The sequence below is a fragment of the Gastrolobium bilobum genome, unplaced genomic scaffold (genome assembly GCF_033153095.1).
Source record: "Gastrolobium bilobum isolate Gb01-03AN ecotype WA unplaced genomic scaffold, APGP_CSIRO_Gbil_v1 utg3673, whole genome shotgun sequence".
NCBI classification, from domain to species: domain Eukaryota; kingdom Viridiplantae; phylum Streptophyta; class Magnoliopsida; order Fabales; family Fabaceae; genus Gastrolobium; species Gastrolobium bilobum.
The window spans coordinates 45,030-65,395 of record NW_026895785.1 but is presented as its reverse complement, the minus strand read 5'-3'; the positions used below and the strand labels follow the sequence as shown (position 1 = coordinate 65,395).

At 37.1% G+C, this 20,366-nt stretch overlaps 2 protein-coding genes across 2 annotated transcripts; both read right to left on the bottom strand.

Annotated features, from left to right (window-relative positions):
- Positions 1-648: 648 nt before the first annotated feature.
- Positions 649-6,993, bottom strand: LOC133295997 (bidirectional sugar transporter SWEET4-like). Its single transcript, XM_061494945.1, has 4 exons — positions 6,947-6,993; positions 6,469-6,841; positions 961-1,080; positions 649-816 (listed from the first exon to the last, which is right to left on the bottom strand). Exons 1-4 carry the CDS (start codon positions 6,991-6,993, stop codon positions 649-651), a joined length of 708 nt encoding a protein of 235 aa, XP_061350929.1.
- Positions 6,994-10,664: 3,671 nt separating this feature from the next.
- LOC133295998 (probable inactive ATP-dependent zinc metalloprotease FTSHI 1, chloroplastic) lies at positions 10,665-19,101 on the bottom strand. The gene is made up of 15 exons (XM_061494946.1): positions 18,337-19,101; positions 18,146-18,230; positions 17,450-17,884; positions 17,288-17,341; positions 17,087-17,152; positions 15,247-15,342; positions 15,035-15,163; positions 14,280-14,332; positions 13,413-13,608; positions 13,013-13,127; positions 12,671-12,945; positions 12,071-12,154; positions 11,869-11,981; positions 11,526-11,775; positions 10,665-11,296 (listed from the first exon to the last, which is right to left on the bottom strand). Exons 1-15 carry the CDS (start codon positions 18,981-18,983, stop codon positions 11,111-11,113), a joined length of 2,784 nt encoding a protein of 927 aa, XP_061350930.1. The 5' UTR covers positions 18,984-19,101; the 3' UTR covers positions 10,665-11,110.
- Positions 19,102-20,366: the final 1,265 nt, after the last annotated feature.

Sequence of the window (20,366 nt, the reverse complement as noted above, 5' to 3'; positions counted from 1 at the left end):
CGAAAGGGTTGGACCCATCGGTGACTTCCACCTAGGGTCGTATTAGGAAAGCTTACGGATGCTAATAATTAATACGGAAATGATATTCTAATAATCAAGTTGTGTTACTATCAAGTTACTATCAATCAATCTCATCATTAGATCGATTATGTTGATCCAAAAGTTATATTTATTTTCATCTTTGTATGGTCATAATTTTTTAAATTTAATACTTTATATTTATTTCCATCTTTGTATGGTTATGATTTCCCATATTTAAAGTGAAAGCATTAAATATGGAAAATCATAACCATACAAAGATGGAAATAAATATAACCATTGCATCAACATAATCGATCTAACGGTGAGATTGATTGGTAGTAACATAACACAACTTTTTTTGTAAATTAACATAACACAACTTGGTTGTTAGAATATATTTCCCCTAATTAATATTATGAAAGTCCATAAATGACAATAATTAATACTATGAAATTAATTAAAATGATATTTAGAAGTTGAAATTTTGAAAGATCTTCGGCTTAACGAACGACAAACACTGTTTCAAGCAATGATGAACATGCATCTTCAAAAATAAAATTTAAAAAAAGAAAAGAAGGAAAAACAAAAGGGGATAAGGGGAGATTAATAATACAATATCCACGATGATCAATGATTTGGCTTGGATTCTTGGCCACTATCAGCAACCTCCACCTGTGTCAGATCCACCTCTCCGTTGGCTTTCCTTGCAGCAATCTGCCTCTTCGTCGACTTGTAATAGGTGGCGTACAGAATCAGTTGAGCCACCGAAAAAAATGTCCCAAGCCCATTTGGTATCTGATAATTAAGCACAATAGCATAATACCAATAGATCATTCATTCACTTTACAACTATATATTTTGTCGTTTTTAGCATATATGATTAAACGAGAGAAGAGAAGAGAAAATCATGAAAAGAACGATTGTAAAATTTTTATTTACAGTGATGAATGGGTCGAAACGGATGAGAGCGTAAGTTGTCCAAGCCACGCCATTTCCAAAGGAGGCTAGAGAGATGAAAAATGGCATATACTCAACGCTTTTGGTCGTGATCACCAGTTTCTGCACCGCAATAATGAATTAAAATTAAAGTAATTACCTTAAATATATAGTAATTGGTACCGAATTAAAGATGAGAAATTGTAATATTTCATAAATGAATAATAATACTATAGTCTCATTGTTGGGAACTCGGTTCCCTCATATCGGCTCAGGAGCCTTTGTGCGGAAGTCAATCAATCAACAAGATCCTGATCTCGGATCTCGGCAATACCTCGGCCTGAACTTCACCAGGTCGGGTAGTGTAGCGGAAATATCAAAACGAAAAATCACAAAGCAGGAGAGAGAAGAAGAAGAACACAACCAGATTTAACGTGGGAAAACCTTCTTCAATGAAAAAGTAAAAACCCACGGGACCTAGTCCAGATCAAAAATCCACTATGAAAATAATGGTTACAAAATAATCAGAATACACCAATGTGGTGGTTAACTCAACCTCTCCAACAATTGTGATAATCAAACTACCCTAGAGATGTTTAACTCAAACTCTCTCTAGAGATCTCTCAAATGCAAAGCATAAAGCTTTGCTCAAACAATTTTCTCTAAAATATCTATCAAATAAAATTCTCTCATATGACCTAGCCTCCACCCACAACTAATGAGTATATATAGAGGAGGTGGAAATTAGGGTTAGGGTTTTTAAGAAACCCCTCAAATGGGCTTGGGCCTAGCATTGAAGGAGGAAGCACAACAAATCTCCCCCTCCGACTTCAATGCGTCGGCTTCAGCATCAACCCGGCTCCTTCATAGCAGTCTTCAAATTTTCTTGCTGGAACCGGCTTTGTTATCATGTCGAACCAATTTTGGTCAGTGTGCACCTTGAAGAGTTCGAGCTCTCCACCTTCCACCACATCCCGGATCCAGTGATATCTCATATCAATATGCTTAGTGCGGGAGTGATAGGTTGAATTCTTCGCAAGATGGATTGCGCTTTGATTGTCACAACCCAGCTCGTAATTGTCTTGATCATGGCCGAGTTCCATGAGAAACTTCTTCATCCACAACATCTCTTTGCTTGCCTCAGTAGTGGCAATGTACTCAGCCTCAGCTGTCGATAGTGCAACACATTTCTGAAGTCTTGATTGCCAAGAGACAGCTCCTCCGGCAAATCTCATCAAATATCCTGTAGTCGACTTCCTCGAGTCGGCGTCTCCCCCTAAATAAGAATCCGAGTAGCCTTGCAACTCGGCTTTGCCTTCTCCAAACCGGAGGCATAAGTTGGTCGTACCTCGGAGGTACTTGAAGATCCACTTCACTGCTTCCCAGTGCTCTTTGTCGGGGTTTGACAAATACCGGCTTACCATTCCAACAGCATACGCCAAGTCGGGTCTAGTGCAAACCATTGCATACATCAAGCTTCCGACGGCGGATTGGTACGGGACCTTCATCATCTCATCTTTGTCTTCATCAGATCTCGGACATTGCTTCTGGTTCAGCTTTATGTGTCCGGCAAGGGGGTGCTCACTCGTTTGGCTTTGTCCATGCTGAATCTCTTCAGAATCTTCTCAATATATTTCTCTTGACTCAGCCACAGTAGCTTCTTCTGTCTATCTCAGATGATCTTGATTCCGAGAATCTGCTTTGTAGGGCTGAGGTCCTTCATTGCGAAGGACGAGCTCAACGCCTTTTTCAGGGCGGCTATCCTCGATTTGTCTTTCCCTACAATAAGCATGTCATCAACATATAACAACAAAATCAGAAAATCTCTGGCCTCATACCTCTTCACAAATACGCAGTGGTCGGCTTCAGTCTTCTCAAACTTATGATCAGTCATGAATGATTCAAACTTCTTGTACCACTGCCGAGGTGCTTGCTTCAAGCCATAGAGGCTCTTCTTCGATCGACATACCAAGTCTTCTTGGTCTGGAGCTCGGAACCCTTCAGGTTACTCCATATATATTTCTTCTTCTAAATCACTGTGAAGAAATGCCGTCTTCACATCCATTTGTTCTACCTCGAGGTCCATCGAAGCCGCCATGGCTAACACGGTTCGGACCGAGGTCATTTTCACCACAGGAGAAAAAATCTCCTCAAAATCTACTCCTTTCTTCTAATTGCAGCCTTTCACTACAATCCGAGCTTTGTATCTCGGCTTTTGACCGTTCTCTTCATTCTTAATCTTGTAGACCCATTTATTTTTCAGTGCTCGTCTTCCTTTAGGCAACTCGGTCAGCTCATAAGTCTGATTCTCGTGCAGAGACTTCTTCTCGTCTTGCATTGCCTTTTTCCATTCTTCTTTCTCTGAGCTTGTCACATCCTCATCATAACTCTGAGGCTCACTGTCATCAGCAACAACGGTGTATTCATCAGATGGGTATCTCGTAGAGGGTCTTCTTTCTCGAGTTGGATATCTCAGATGTTCTTCAGCTTGAGGACCCGGTTCATCATTCTCATCCCGGATCTCATCATCAACTCGGACATCAGTGTCTTGGTTATCTTCAGCTTGTTACTGGTCATCAATTTCTTCATTTTTATGATTTTCTCCCCCTGCTTCAGCTCAGACAGGAGGGATGGGTTCTTCTCGTCTGACAGTAACTCGGACTTTGGGCTTCGAGATGTCATGAATGTTCTCATCTTCATGAAAGATCACATCTCGGCTTCTCACTATCTTCTTATTGATTGGATCCCAAAGTCGGAACCCGAACTCACATCTCGGCGAACCAAGATAAATGCATTCTTTGGTCTTTGCATCAAGTTTAGCCCTTTCATCTTTAGGGATATGCACGAAAGCTCGGCATCCAAACACCTTCAATTGATTATAGGCCGCTTTCCGACCTGTCCAGACTTCTTCTGGAATTTCTCCTTCAAGTGGCCGCGATGGTGAGAGGTTGATCAAGTCAACAGCTGTTTTGACGGCTTCTCCCCAAAATGATTTCGGCAATCCGGCATTGGACAACATACTTCGGACCTTCTCTTCAATAGTTCTATTCATCCTCTCCGCAAGTCCATTCAACTGTGGAGTCTTGGGGGGCGTCTTCTCAAGTCGGATCCCGGCCGCTTTGCAATATGCATCAAAAGGGCTGCAATACTCACAACCATTATCAGATCGGACCACCTTTAATTTCTTACCAGTCTTCCTTTCAACCATCGCATGGAATTCTGTAAAGGATTGGAGTACCTGGTCTTTAGTCTTCAACAAATATACCCACACTTTGCGGGAATGGTCATCAATGAATGAAACAAAGTACTGAGCTCCTCCAAGGGATCTTTCCGACATGGAGCAGACATCAGTATGGACGAGGTCAAGAATATACCTGCGTCGTCTTGGTTGATCCGATCTCACAAAAGAAACCCGGTGCTTCTTTCCAGCTAGGCAATGCGTGCAACTTTCCAACGCTTGGCCTTTCAACCCAGTCAATAATCCTTTCTTGTTCAGGATCTGGAGCCTTTTCTCGCTCATGTGGCCGAGGAGCTTGTGCCATAGCTCCAAGCTAGGTTCATCTCGGACAGAATTGGCTTCTCCGCCATTGACCTTTCCTTGCATCACGTACAAGGAGCCTTCCTTCTTACCTCGGGCCACAACCAAGTTTCCCTTGGCCAGCTTCCATCTAACACTACCGAAGTAGTTCACTAACCCAGCATCATCAAGTTTTCCTACTGAGATTAGGTTCAAATGCATGTCAGGAACATGCCTTACATCTTTCAACACGAGTCGGCATCCGACATCCGTGGTCAGAGTTACATCACCGACACTAACAATCTTGCTGGTCACTTGATTTCCCATCTTCACGACTTCAAAATCACCACCTTGGTAAGAGAAGAAAAAGCCTTTGTGTGGAGTAACGTGGAAGGAGGCACCAGAGTCAACAATCCAGGTGCAGTCATCATATGCAACATTCAAGTAATTATCCTCACCAAGGAGGAATATCTCGACATTCGAGTTGGCAGCCACCGCAATGGTGCTCTTGTCTTCCCTCTTCTTGGGAATAATCTAATCCGACTTCACAGAGTCGTTCTTCTCATCATTCTGTAGGGTCCAACAGTTTGGCTTCTTATGGCCTGTCTTTCCACAGTAAAAGCACTTCAACTCATATTTCGGCTTTGACCGACCTCTGGACGTTTCTCGTCTGTCACGACCTCTACCCCTGCTTTTGCTTCTTCCCCGGGAGTCGGGTTTCCCTTTGTTCTCAGCAACGTCGGCCTCAGACGTGCTAGAAGTACCTCGTTCTCTTCTCCTGACTTCTTCACTCAGGAGGCTGTCTGTCACGACATTCATCTTCAACTTTCCTTCTGGAGCTGAATTACTCAAAGTCACCACCAGAGTATCCCAGCTTTCTGGCAGCGAGCTCAACAACAGCAAAGCCTGCATCTCATCATCAATTTTCATCTCAGCTTTTGACAGTTGATTCACAATACCTTTATAGGTATTGAGGTGTTCAATCATGCTCATGTCGTCCTTGTATTCAAGCTTCACAAGTCGACGAACCAGGTATGCTTTATTCCTAGGAGTCTTCTTCTGAATCATGGACTCCAGCTTCGTCCACAACTCATACGCGTTCGTGAACTCGGACACGTGCTCAAAGAGGCTTTTATCAATATATTTCCTGATCGTGGCTACCGCCTTTCGACTCAGGATCTTCCACTCCTTATCAGTTTTGCCTGCCGGTCTCTTATCAATGATAATGGGCTCATGTAAATATTTGCAGTAGAGATGATCTTCCATCATCGGTCTCCAATAGGTGAAATTATCTGCGATCAACTTGAACATGTCTCCATCATTGGTTAGGCCATTGGTCTCCATCTCGTCTCCCTCAGAACCCGTTGAACTCGGGCTCTGATACCACTGTTGGGAACTCGGTTCCCTCAGATCGGCTCAGGGGCCTTTGTGCGGAAGTCAATCAATAAGATTCTGATCTCGGATCTCGGCAATACCTCGGCCTGAACTTCACTAGGTCGGGTAGCGCAGCGGAAATATTAAAACGAAAAATCACAAAGCAGGAGAGAGAGAAGAAGAAGAACACAACCAGATTTAACGTGGGAAAACCTTCTTCAGTGAAGAAGTAAAAACCCACGGGACCTAGTCCAGATCAAACATCCACTATGAAAATAGTGGTTACAAAATAATCAGAATACACCAATGTGGTGGTTAACTCAACCTCTCCAACAATGGTGATAATCAAACTACCCTAGAGATGTTTCACTCAAACTCTCTCTAGAGATCTCTCAAATGCAAAGCATAAAGCTTTGCTCAAACAATTTTCTCTCAAATATCTATCTAATAAAATTCTCTCATATGACCTAGCCTCCACCCACAACTAATGAGTATATATAGAGGAGGTGGAAATTAGGATTAGGATTTTTAGGAAACCCCTCAAATGGGCTTGGACTTAGTATTGAAGGAGGAAGCCCAACAGTCATAATGTTGAAGAGTGATGATGAGTGATGACTGACCATTAAGGGCGAAGCATACATCATAATGTTGAAGAGAATGCATGTGGTTCCAACAATGGAAGAGCGTTCCTTGACGGTGTGGGCCATAGTTAATGTAATAACGGTGAGAGCTACGATGAAAATGAGTTCCACGACGAGCCAGAGGAGGACCTTGAGCCTCTTGCTGCGGTGAGAGTAGATCAAGAAAAGGGTCACATAGATGATCTCAATGACACACCCTGAGCCATTGATGGTTACCACCAGCAGGCTGTGTGGGTGCACCATGGGTAGACCATAAAGGGTCCAAACCATGCAGTTCACGAGCGTCGCTAGGTATGGTGCTGCTGAGTACTGCTCCACTGATCCTTTCTTGCTTATTCCAATAAAAGTTGGCCTGCATGCATGTCTCAAGTCAAATAAGGCACATAGGACAAACAATTGCCGTTTTTGTATAAATGCTTTAAGTAGGTCAAAACTCTTTGGTTGATTTCCATTTTACTTGATTGAGGTTAGGTATAAACCCAAAAGCAAAAAAATATAGTCCATCGAATTTGTAAATCTAATGACATCTAGTAACAAGGGATTTGAATAATTTATATTAGGCTATGGGTTGAATTTTTATCAATATATTAAAAAAAATACACCCATCCCACCTGTTTTAAGTATAATTCGAGGTATTCCAAGCCGACTAAATTCGAGCCGTAAAAATTATTAAACTGAATTTTGTCTTTACTAATAAAGTATTTTTTATATATATGATCAGGAATCAAACTTCTATCAACCTGTTTGAGAGACTCAACTATCTATGCATTGGAGCTGGGCTTTATTGGTTATAACATTTTTTTTTTATCTTTGATCATTTCTAAAAATAACTTCCAACATACGGTATATTACCCTATATTACCAAAAAATATGGCACGTTTGTCTTTGTGCTCTCATCTTGATATCAGTTCACTGAATCTCTCCCTCTGCTTTGATTTTTCTTAAGACTTCAGATTTGAACCATGACTGCAGCAGATATTGCTCGAACAGTAGTCGGCATTCTAAGTGGGTCAAATTACTTTCTAAACTTTGTGTCTATGTTTATATATTATTTTCCTTATTTTCACTCTTATTGATATCTATCTCCACAAGCTTACTTTCTAAACTTTGTGTCTATGTTTTATATATTATTTTCCTTATTTTCACTCTTGTTGATGATATCTGTCTCCACAATTTTCTGTGAAACTATGACTCCTTAAGTAATCAATCACGCCAAACTTTAGCCCTTAAGTAATTAAACATGCCCCTTTTATTTTTAACGGTCTCAATTAATTGGGAAGTAATAAACACACTAACCATTAGTAAATTATTATTGTCATTATAAAATGGAATGAGCATTAACTATAGATAATAGAAAGAGGCAGCCACGTGACTACAATGAAAAGTTTGCGAGTCGCTACGTCTGTCTTGCTAATATGTGCTAAACTTTTCACGTGTGTCAAACTATTCCATTTTAGTAAAATGTTATTTTATATTTTTTTAGAATTCTTATTAAGTTCTTTTCCTTAGTATTATATTATATTTAATATTTTACAAGAAAAATAAAAAACCTTAAAAAAAAATATTCTAATAAAATTAATTTAGAATATAATATTATTTTTTTTAGAAAAAAATGGCTTACTTTCAAAAAATAAAATGTATTTGTCATTTTTTAATGACACAAGTTTATGTCATTTTAAGTAAATTTATTGTATTTTGGTGGTTTTTTAATTTCTTTCTCATTCATAATACTCTTATTTTCTCTCTCCTCCTAATTTTGTTAAGAAAAGAATATAAAAAATCACTAAATATGAACAAAAGCACAATAATTTCACTTAAAATGATATAAATTTGTATTCTTTAAAATGATAAATATTTTAAAAAAAAAAAATAAATAAATCAAACTAAGTGAACACGTTGGACACGAAAGTAAAGAGTTAATTCAATTACTCAACTAGATACTATTTTTTGGGAAAATTTAAAAAAAATCCCTTGTGATTTATAATTTTATCACTTTTTTTTTACTTGTCTTTCCTATAAAAATTTTTTATTACAGCCCACGGGAAAAAAATAAACAAATTAACCCTTTAACAGTATTAAAGGTGAACTTAAATGAAAAAATACAAAAAAAAGAGTAAGTGATATATAAAAATACAAAAAATAAATGAAAGAAAAACCAACCACATGAATGTTTTTTAGCTTTTCCTAACTTTATTTGTACATTTTGATATATTTCTGAACATAAATACTTTTCTTCCAAATAATAAAAGAATCTTAGGTAAACAGCTGGGTCCGTAAACTGTCTATATATAAGCGTTTGGTGGGTTTAGTACAATATTATTAAACTGGACCCGATTATTGACCCGGTTAAGTTACTGGGTCACTGGTTTAACGAGTGGGTCACTGGTTTAACGAGTGGATCACTGGTTCAACCGCATGATCCGGTAAGTATATGTAAATCTATAATTTATATTAAAAAAATTATGAATATACTTAAATACTTGTAAACAAATATACCAATTTCAAATATTTTAATATGAAAATAATAAATTACACATCATTGTCCAACAAAAGATCAATCAAACATATAACATTTGTGATACTAGTGTTTCAGGTTCAGTAAACGACGTCTTTAACTATAAATCAAATCAAAATTCTCTGCATATTGCATAATCAAGATAATATTAGTATTGTAGGTACATAATCTATGTAAGTTAATAAGCTACAAATCACTCAAATATTTCAAAAGAAAACAAATCATTTGTGTTTGAGAGTAAAAAAAAAAGAAGAGATTAATTTATGAAAATAAATTAGTTTTTTTTTTATATAGATCGGGCCGGGTCACAGGTTTTTATGAAAACCGACCGGGTCGCATCAGATCACACCAGTTCTGTAACATGGCCGGTCCAATATAAAAACCGAACCGGTTACATGACCGGTTCACCAATTTTCGAGTCGACCCGACCGGATCGGTCCGGTTTTTATAACATTGGTTTAGCCTACTGTACCTTTTGTCTAACCTTTATATATTTAGTTTCTATCTGTCATCTTCCCATTGTGCTCATTCTTAATTGCTCTTCGCTATCTCTTCGTAAATTTCTAAGTAGTACAGACAAGACCATTCTTCGAAACATCTTGCATAAACTTGTCCATGGTGTTTGGGACAGTGGTCCATGGTTCACCCTTAGGAGGCGTTTGGTACAGGAGAAATTTTTATTTGTCTGGGAATCTCAATTTTTAAAAATATGATTTTTATATTCAATTTACGATAATATCTGAAAATTTAAAATTTAAAAAATTCAGTTTCCCTATAATCCAAAAAAAATCTGTGTACCAAACGGCCCCCTAAGTCTTAATAATTTATGGGCTAAACCATTGAAATTTATATTTGAGGAAACTTTTTTGTGTAACGATGGATTATTGTATGGATCAAGCAATGGTGACACTAAAGTTGACATGACATGAAAGTGACAAAATAATAATAGTTAGTAGTAACAATAATTCAGTGAGTGCGGACAAAGATTCCCGACCCAGTAATAGAATTCAGACGAGCTAAATGGCAGGGTAGACAGTGACAGTGATAAGAAGAGTTTGATGCAGAAGATGAGGAGGTGAGTGGTGGTGAATCTTGCATGCACTGGACTCACAAGTACATCACAACTCACGATACCATATTTGAGAAAAGAGTTTTGAAGGAAAGCAATTCAGAAATCAAGGAACCGTGCGTGTCTTTCTACTCCTTTTTCTCCTCCTCATTTCTCTTTCAATTTCTCAGGGTTTTTATGCGTTTTGGTCTCTTTTATTGGCAGGACTTTCTCAAAATAATTTCAGTACACATAAGCCATATAAAGGAAGGAGCATATGCCCTTTTTTAATTTAAGAAGCTATTTCTTTTTTTAAGTAATAGGGTTTTATAAGTGTATTTGAATGCAACTTTTGAAAATAGCAGAAGTAAGAAAGAAAAAAAGTTAACATAATATTTCTTTTTAAGGCACGATTCCTGACTCTTAACAAAAGTTAATATTATACTTTCTATTTTGAAGTCCTTTTTAAATACTGACCCAGATGTAAAATAATTCTGATTTTTTTAAAACTTCCACAAAAAAATAGTGCATACTTTTTTCTTTCTTTCATAAATCAGGCTTATGCCCCACAAATGAAGATCGAGTTAGTGAGTTACATCATTTGTTGCCTGAAGTTTAACTGTTTGCCGTTTCGTTCTGTAGCTGGTTATTCGCTTTTCTCGGAGAAATTCGAATTGGACCGCTGCAAGTTACATAGAGGATGAGAGGGGGCTACAATATTCAGTTAAACTTAAGGCATTTTCATGCACGGCCAAGGGTTCTGATAAGATTTGGGCATATTATTGAAGGCAAGGGAACGTTATTAGTACGAATTTTTAATATGCCTATAAAACTCGTTATGATGAAACATGCTTAATACGAATTGCATGAACAAAAATCATAGCTCAACAAAATACCTATACTTCTGTTCTCACCGAAAGTGCAAGCTTTGAATGAGCTCTTCTTGCATATATGTCCTTGGAGGAATCTTGCCCAAGTGCAACAGCCAAATCTGAAACACTGATAGGCCAAGTATCCAGGAACATATTCTTGGTTTGAAAAGAGGATTGAGAATGAATTCACACGGTTTCTTCCTTTGATTGAGTTTGTAAGGCATACTCCAAATCGTGCACTTGTTCTTTGATGAAAGGAAGGTTTCCAGGATTTTCCTCCTCCAAAAGAAGATGTAAAGGTGTTTGTGGTGGGTATTGGTTCAAAATGAAATTTATTTCTTCACCATTGATCTCTTTCTGATTGAGAAGAACCTGCAGTGCCAATTCATAAGTGATCAGTCACCACGAACTTATAAAAAAAGAAAAGGAGGACAGACTGCTAATTAGATTATTTTCACAGCAGTGGTAACAGCTGGTATAATTTCCGCTATCACAGAAATGCTTGCAGATATTATATTATACTGAAGTTACTAAAATATGCTTGACCCTCACTCATGAAGTCTATTTATAACTTTTTTTTGTCAGGGATCTACAAGATTACCTTTATAGTTTTGAGCAAAGCTGCATGGTGCCTCCTTAGGAGAGACACCGTCTTACCATACATGTTACGTATCAACTCTTCAGTCCTTTGTGCAACTTGATCATCCAGCTTAAAATTTAGTGGGGGTTCAATGAAGTTATAGTCATCATAAAGAGAGCCTTCAAAATCCAGCCTTGGTCCAACAAATTTAACTGACTTCCTCCAAGGTGGTGGTTCTCCATGTATGGTCATTGGATTCTCCAAATTCCATCTGCAAGAGTAGAAATAGGAAAAAAGAAGCTGATAGGAATCAATAAAACACGCAGAAACTTAAATGTATCAAAATAAAAGTAATTATGCTAACATAGTTAATATTTTGCGAGCAAGCCAGGATGCATCTGCAAGGTAGTCAACTGAGGCTTTTGACGTGTCATGTCCATAAATGACCTCCTCAGCAGCTCTACCTCCAAGCAGAACCTGTAAATAAAGACAAACTCAAACTGAAACAAATAATTTAAACACGAAAAAAAGAGAGAGGAAACAACTACATATTTACATTTACATACCTGAAGGCGATGCAGCAATTGAGGTAGACGTTCAAACATATATGATTCATCATCAAGTCGATGAAATACCAATTGAGACAATGTCTGTCAGATCATTAAGGCTAAGTTATTCTCTCTCTTTTGTAAGTCAAAATTATAGAAACAAACAAATAGCCTGATGTAGTATAGTTTTAAGTAAAAATCAACCAATGAGGAACTGTAAAGCATGACTGCAGATGGAAATCTTATATACATAGAAATCAAGTAGCCTTAGGTAAGCATATATTTTGGATAAGATCCATTTAGATTTTTCTTCCTCTTCATTTCTAACTGGAGCTTCTTTTTCTACTAACACTTCCATTTCAATATATTTTACAAACTTTACACATCATTCCTGGTCTTTTCTTGCCTTTCTAATTCACATGAGTGAATTTTCATACTTTTCTGTACCAGATTTCCCATGTTACAGTAATGAAACTGCATTTAAGGTGTATCACATATCCTTTATTAATTTCCCAAACATGTATTGGCAATGCCTCAAAACATGAGAATAGGAAAGATTGACACAATACTTTTAGAAGATAGCAGAGGATAATATAGTGAAGGAAGCTGAACAAGGACCTGACCACGAGGTACTATTGAGATGCGATCACAGCATTCAACTTTTGCATTCTCATATCGCTGGAGCAGATGAGAAGTTAATGCAACTCCCACTTCAGCCGTAGCTCTACGACACTGTCCTTGATAACCTAATTCTATTCCAACACGTTTAGGTCCTACTGTAAGTCTGTCAACTGCATCATCCATATCTGACTGAAGAATTGAATTATGCCGTTTCCTGACTGCCACAAGGGCAGCCTCTTGGACCAATTGTGCCAATCTTGCTCCAGTCCATCCTGAAATTAAGAAGTGTGTTCATAGATTAAAATGAAAAGTTCATTAAGCGAAAAAAGGAGTGCATACCAGGTAGGTTCTGTGCATAGCTGGATAAATCAACAGACTCTGACATTTTCACTTTGCTAGCATGAATTTTCAGAATATCAAGTCTTCCTTTTGCACTTGGAGGGCGAATCCTGATCTACAGGAGAAAAATTCAAGGACCATTAACAGCATATTACCATTGAGAGAACCACATAAAACACATCAAATATAATCAAGCAAATTTAAGACAGTGATGCATAGGTAAATCACTGTTTGCACCAGAAGATTTTGTATTAAACAGTGCATTTAATAGGAAAACCAAAGAAGAGATTTAAGTTCATTCTCTCTCCATTTGCCATTATCTTTATAAAAACAAAATACTTTACCCTGAACCCAACCAATTGTGAGAAAGAAATCCACTAACTCAGTCACAGAAAGAAACCTTGCGATCAAAGCGACCTGGACGAAGAAGTGCAGGATCCAACAAATCCCTACGATTCGTGGCAGCTAGAAATATGACACCCTTTCCAGTATCAAAACCATCGAGCTCTATCAACAATTGGTTCAATGTAGTTTCCCTTTCCTGGGTGGCTGCATTATAAAATTCATCCGTGGACCTCTTGAGAGTACCTTGACGCCTGATCACACAAAATGTTCACAATCAGGCAGGGTAGATGCTTAGGGGATTCAGCAAGTCAATTGACAGCAGATGTAAACCATGCAACATCACTGACTTGGTATAATTTTGATAGTTTTAGTTCAACATATTGAATTTTCATTATTCAACAACTGGAGAGAAACAATTGCCTATCATGAACTATGTCATATTCAATAGTTTACTGCAAGTAAATTTTCCAGAATTATTGCATGCCCATCGATATTAAATATGATGATGTCCGCAAGCTTTGACTTAAAAAATATTCCACAAACCAAACCTAATGTCACATCCCCCCATCCAGTCTCATTTGCAACAAAATCATATGTGAGTAATATAGACACTAAACCAATGCCTAGATTAGACCAATCAATTGATCAACAATGCATGTGATATAGTGGCACTTACAATTACTTACTCTACAGACCTATCAGGAAGCTCATAATGACAAGTGGGTTTAACATAAAGTTAGATGTTCCCCTGGGATTTTATGCTTGCTAAATTACTCGTAACTCCATATGGCTTAAGGTTGAATAATGTGGACAATATAAAATCATTCTCTCAGCTAAACACGTGAATACAACATGGATACACTTGAACAAACAACCCTTAACTTTCTACAGTCTACTGTAACACAAACCCAAATAATCATACCTAGTTGCCAATGCATCGATTTCATCTATGAATATAACTGATGGTTTGTTTACCTGCAAAGAGAATCAAAGATTTGAGTACCCACCAATCACTAGCTCTCCAAAGCATACAAACATGAAACTCTACAACCAATGTCATTTTAAAAACTTTAAACGAGAGAAAGAAGCTCTATAGTCAGTCATATCTCATGTAGAACAATATCTTGCTTCCTCATGACACAAAACTGTCTACCCATTTTTCGCAGCAAGAAAAACAGAGGTTATGAATTTACCCCGCTCTCCCACCCCCTCAAAAAAACAAAAAAAAAGAACAAAAAAAAAAAAAGAACAAAGAAGAAGAAGCAAACTTAATGAATATCCCTCTCGACATTATTTCCACTTCTAGAGAGCAAGGAACTGAAATGCATAAAAGCTGACTAATGAAATTAAGCTATTGCTATCCTGATCAAACAAAAAGAAGTTAAAAAATTGTCATATGAAACCAAGGTCCTTGAAAATGTTGAATAGATTTGATTAAACAAAGCAAAAAACAAGGATATATACTGTTTCTTAGAGAAATCAATACCCTTCACTAGTTACCTCACCATTCACATAAACTGAAGGACTATGTGATCAGAACATTCAGTAGCATGCAATTCTTTTTTAAGTAAGTGTACATCAAGTGGAGGAATAACAAAGCAGGATTCAAGAACTTGATCACATTAGCAGCAATACATAATTTTATAATGAAATCCAGAAAAATAGAATTAGAACCACCTTCGCTCTTTTAAATAAATCCCTAATACGTGCAGAACCAACACCAACTAAAACTTCCACAAATTCTGATCCAGCCATTTGGTAAAATGGAACACCAGCTTCACCAGCAATAGCCTTGGCTACCAAGGTCTGCATAAGCATGAAAAAACTTAAACATATGCCAGACAACACAGATTCTGACATCTAACATAAGTGGAGAACAGCTACCTAACCTTGCCACATCCAGGAGGGCCCTCCAGAAGAACTCCATGTGGAGGTTTGATCCCCATTTTGTCAAATAGCTCGGGATTCTTTAGGTATCTAACCAACTAAACAGAACCATAAATGACTGACATTCATGAGTTTTCATTCTTTAGGTATCTAACGAACTAAACAGTAGGCAGAAACTACTAAAATGCGACATAAAAACAGAATACAGAAGAAAATTATAAAAGGGCAACAGGCAAAGGCAAACCCCAATGCACAAGGCTCCCCGACTTGCAAGGCTAGGGATAAGGATCAATTGTACGTAGTCTTACCTTCGCATTTTTGCAAAGAGGCAGAAGAAAAAAAATAAAAAATACACAGAAATTAGAAGAGACGTGCATATAAATGGCAAGCAAGGAAAAATCCTGGAATCAACTACTGTGATGTAGATTGGATTATTTGTTATTTAATTAGGATTTTAATTTTGCAACTAGGGTTTTTGATTTGGGATTATTTATTGTTATTTGTTATTTAGGGATTTTATTCTATATTAGATTATCTAATCCCAACTTAGAATAGGAATAACTGATTAAGATGTTTGGCTATGTTGGGTCTATAAATAGACCATCAATGTAAACAGTTGACACACTTTTGACTATTATATGATATTGAGTTTTATTCATTCAGACTTCAGAGAGTATCTAATATTTGAGTCGGCGGAGCACTCCGCCCTAAAGGAGTACTTTAGGTTCTCTTAGGGGAGTAACCTGCCAATAGGAGTACTCTTGGATTGTCGTACATCATACTGAGGGGTCAAATTTCTAATACTCATATTTTTTTAAATTCGATATGAATTACAGACTTAATTGTTTCTCCTTTGTCTTCCTTGTGCAGTTGCTTACGCATTAATCTGCTATAGGCCGTTTATAATTGTGCACAAGCTTTCAAATATGGGGGGTTATGTAAGATATCAAATCATTGAAAAAAAAAATTCAGACTTGGGGAGACCAGAACCCCCTGGACCTTCCTATTCATTCTTCCGTGATGGAAAGTAATTTGAGCAGAAGAGTGTAACATGTGGCATTGTTTCAATTATCGCTCCCGTAAAAAAGAAAAAAAAAAACTACTAGATAGTGTCATCAAAAGTGTTCAAAAAGAACTGGAAGTCTGAAACATGTCCAAATTTTTTTGAGAAAAACATGCACCTACAAAGTGATCAAGTTCAAAAGATCAAGTAACCTTTACTTCATGCAAAGGCTTCAACTCATAATACATGGAAAAAGTGATAAAAGATTTCTATCACAAAGAGATCAGTCAAGGAGGAAATAACAGCCAAAGTTTCGTCAAAATTTTGCCTCTTTATTTAATTTTTGAGTCACAGCAAATGACCTCACCTTCTGCCCTTCTTTTTTTTTTTTTAGAGATATACCAATCGGAAAAGGGGGCGAACCGGAGCAGTGGTAAAACTGTTCTTTCATGACTGAAAGGTCATGGGTTCGAATCCAGAAAACAGCCTCTTTGCAATTATGCAAGGGTAAGGCTGCGTACAAGGATTTCCTCCACCCCACACTCGCTAGTCGGGTTTAACGGGGAGTGGTAAAAAGAGATATACCAATCGGTTCATCACTTCGCTACTAGTCCAATTCGGGGCGGGCCTTGAGATTAAGGCTTTAACCCCCTCTCAAAGACGGTACTCGGAAAGATCGAACACATGCTCTCACCCCCACCTACTCAGTTCCTTGGAGCCAACCGAACTACCACCATTTGGTACCTTATGCCCTTTTTTAAAGGGAGACATTGGCACCAGCAGAAATGAAACTTTTCAGCACACTCATAATTGGAATCAGCGAAGTATAAAAGAATTACCTCTTGAAGTTCCTCTACAGCCTCATCAATTCCAGCCACATCACAAAACTTAACTCCAGTTGAACCCTGAAAGGGTGTATTGCAAAGATAGAAACTAAGAATAACATTAAAAGATTTTAAGACTGGAAAACTAAGAATAATAATAATAATAATAAGTGATTTTAAGAATAGAGACTAATGTAAAGATTAGTGTTAACACACATCAACACGTGCTTCAGCTTTTGACCGTGAAAAGTCTATTCCCTGCCAAAGATCCTGCATATTAAAGTAACATCTATTAGAATATATTTATCAAGGACATCCTGGAACAAATATGGCTCAAAATTCATACATAACTCTATGAAAGAATGCTCAGTCACTTACCCACTTCCTGAAGTTTTTAGGTCTTCTTGAAATAGTGAAGCGAATAAGAAGGACCATAGTCAAAAGAACAATCATAATTGGTTTCAATGCCTCAATGCTGGCAGATATACCACCAAAAGTGTAAATTTCATACAACTTGGAGAAAATGCCACCATCGCTGAAAAAATCAACAATATTATCCCAAATCCTCTCCAAAATTGCTAAAACAATTCCAAGAAAAAGCCTGATAAATGGTTTGGCAATTGGCCACACAATATAGACAGATGTCACAAATATAAAACTGGTAACAGCAAATATTGCTGCTGCAAGGAAACCACCAACTAGAATTGCTGCTAAACCCATCAATACTGTCACCACTCCAAGCTCAACCGTCATTCTGCTGGATATGGAAGATGCAACAGGGTGAGGATACTCTGGCAATTTTCCCACCCAAGACTGCAACAAAATAATTTCAAAGTTAAAAGAACAATGACAATATGATCACCCACAACAGGATCTCATCCATGCATTATTTATGCTTAATTATTTAAACTCTGAGTCTCTAACTCCAGACTTAGTAAGAGAGTATAACATAACTTAGAAAAAGTAAACGAAACCAAGGTAAAAGATCAAATCTAACTGATTTTACCCTATTAGTACTAAGACTGCCTAATATAATGAAAATTATTCAAGTATACAGAGATAAAGATTAACAACCGTAGTATGCCTCTCTATCTCATAACGTGGTCCAGTGTAATCCTCCAAAATTGCTTGAGCTTCACTTTTATCCAGCCTGATAACCCTACAAAATTGCGTGCATAATCTATCACGACACAGCAGTACACAAAGAACAAGGTGTACAAAACCACGTAAAACTAATCAAGAATCTCATTTTTTTTTTTTTTTACCATTTGGTTGTGTGCAAGCTTTTATCACCAGGGATTTCCTTCAACTCAACGACAAAATCCCTATAACCACTGCCATAAAAAAGACCTCCACCTTCCTTTGAAGTTATCATCTTGATTTTGTCTTTACTCAGAGCTTTCCTGAACTCCTCAATGCTCATTCTCGGCAACGAGTGTAAATTCTTATCGAACTCTTCCTCTTCCGACAACTCTGTACTGAAAATATGCTCCGGCACGTAAAGTTTCCCTTTATACTCCTTAAGCAAGTCATTCAAATGCACAGAATCTCTCTCTTCCAAAACCTCATTCTCACTCTTCCTTTGGGGCTTCTTCAAGCTCAACCTCTTCAGCACATCAAAAATACCCACATTCACCTTTTTACCCAAATTTTCTTTCTCTTTCAAATTGTAGAACTTGTCGCCAACTAGATACTTGGGTTGCACTTGGCTTGGGTTCTCCTTCAAAACCCGGCTCACAAAATCATCACCATCTTGGGAAGAGGATTTGCACAGCACCGTGAATGACCTCCGGGGAAGAACTTGCATCGGAAAATTCCTGTTACGATTGGAATGCACTTGCTTCGATGTTCCATGGCGGTGGGTGTAGTAGGATTTGTTGAAGTGAAACTGGGGTAAGGAGAGAATGTTCATCGTTCTAGCAAATTCATAAATGGATAAATGAAGATGTGGCACGGAAAGGGTTTATGAAATTAGGGTTTTAAGCAACACGACGCATGGCATGCAAATGCATAGAGATGATGAAGAAATTGAAATTGCTCATCTGCAACTGCTCCATTTCCACCCAATCCGATAAAGCTTGACTCGTTTTCTAGCCGGGTCGGGTACCCAACCCGTATTAATAATTTCATTTCACCACCAAATATTAAGTATAAAATTTATTTCTTGCTCAGAACAAAAAGAAAAAAAAAAAAACTTGTTGACATGCAAAAACTTGTTTTTTTCTTAAACTTTTTTTTATATATTTTTTAGAGAAAAAAAAAATAATGTCCATTTTTTTAAGGGTAAGACTTTATTATTATTTAATTATGAATTCATACCACTTTTGTTAGCTTTTCATAGTAAATGCATTTTAAATTGGGAGATTATAACCATTGTTAATAAACCTGGTTAATAAACCTGGTACAGCTCGAAAATTGGTGAATCGGTTATATAATCGGTTCAAGTGAAGTAACAAATTGGGTATGTATTGGATTCGGTACGACCCGATCTGGTTTATTTAAAAAAATTCAAAAAAAATCATAATTGACATATTTAAGTAAATTGTTGCTAATTGACTTACATAGATCATGTACTTACACTACTAATATTATCTCCACTATACAAGAAATTTTGATTTAATTTATAGTTAGAGATGTCGTTTACAGAATATGAAACATAGTATCACAAACATTATATGTTTGTTTGATTCTTTATTGAACAATAATGTGTAATTTATTTTTTTAAATTAAAATATTTAGAATTTATATTTTTTTCAGTTATTTGAGTATGTTTATAATTTTTTTAATATAAATTATAAATGGATTCTATTAATCTCATGTTAAAGGAGATAAGTTATCTCATGTCATAGAGATAAACTTGTGGGCTCCACCACCTGAAAAATAAAAAGAAAAGAAAAGAAAAAGGTGGCACAGTTATCGAAGGGTGTGTAGGAGAGAAATTTATCACATGTAGCATAAGAGTAGTTTTTCCCATTATAAATAGGGTAAATGATTTCTCCAGTCAATGGAGATAAGTTATCTCCGGTAAGCTCGAAATGACGTCAGTTAGGGGCAAAAATTAAGATATTTTTGTAATTCTAATGTATTGCAGGGTTACATTAGTCTTTATCATTATAATTTTTTAATCTTATAACCACAAAACGACGTCGTTTTGAGCTCATTGAAGATAACTTTATCTCCAGTGACTAGAGAAATACTTTTCCTTTATAAATATACATATAATCACCTTATTATTCAGTTGAACCAATGACCCACTGGTTGAACCAGTAACCCAATGACCCGGTACCTCGACCAG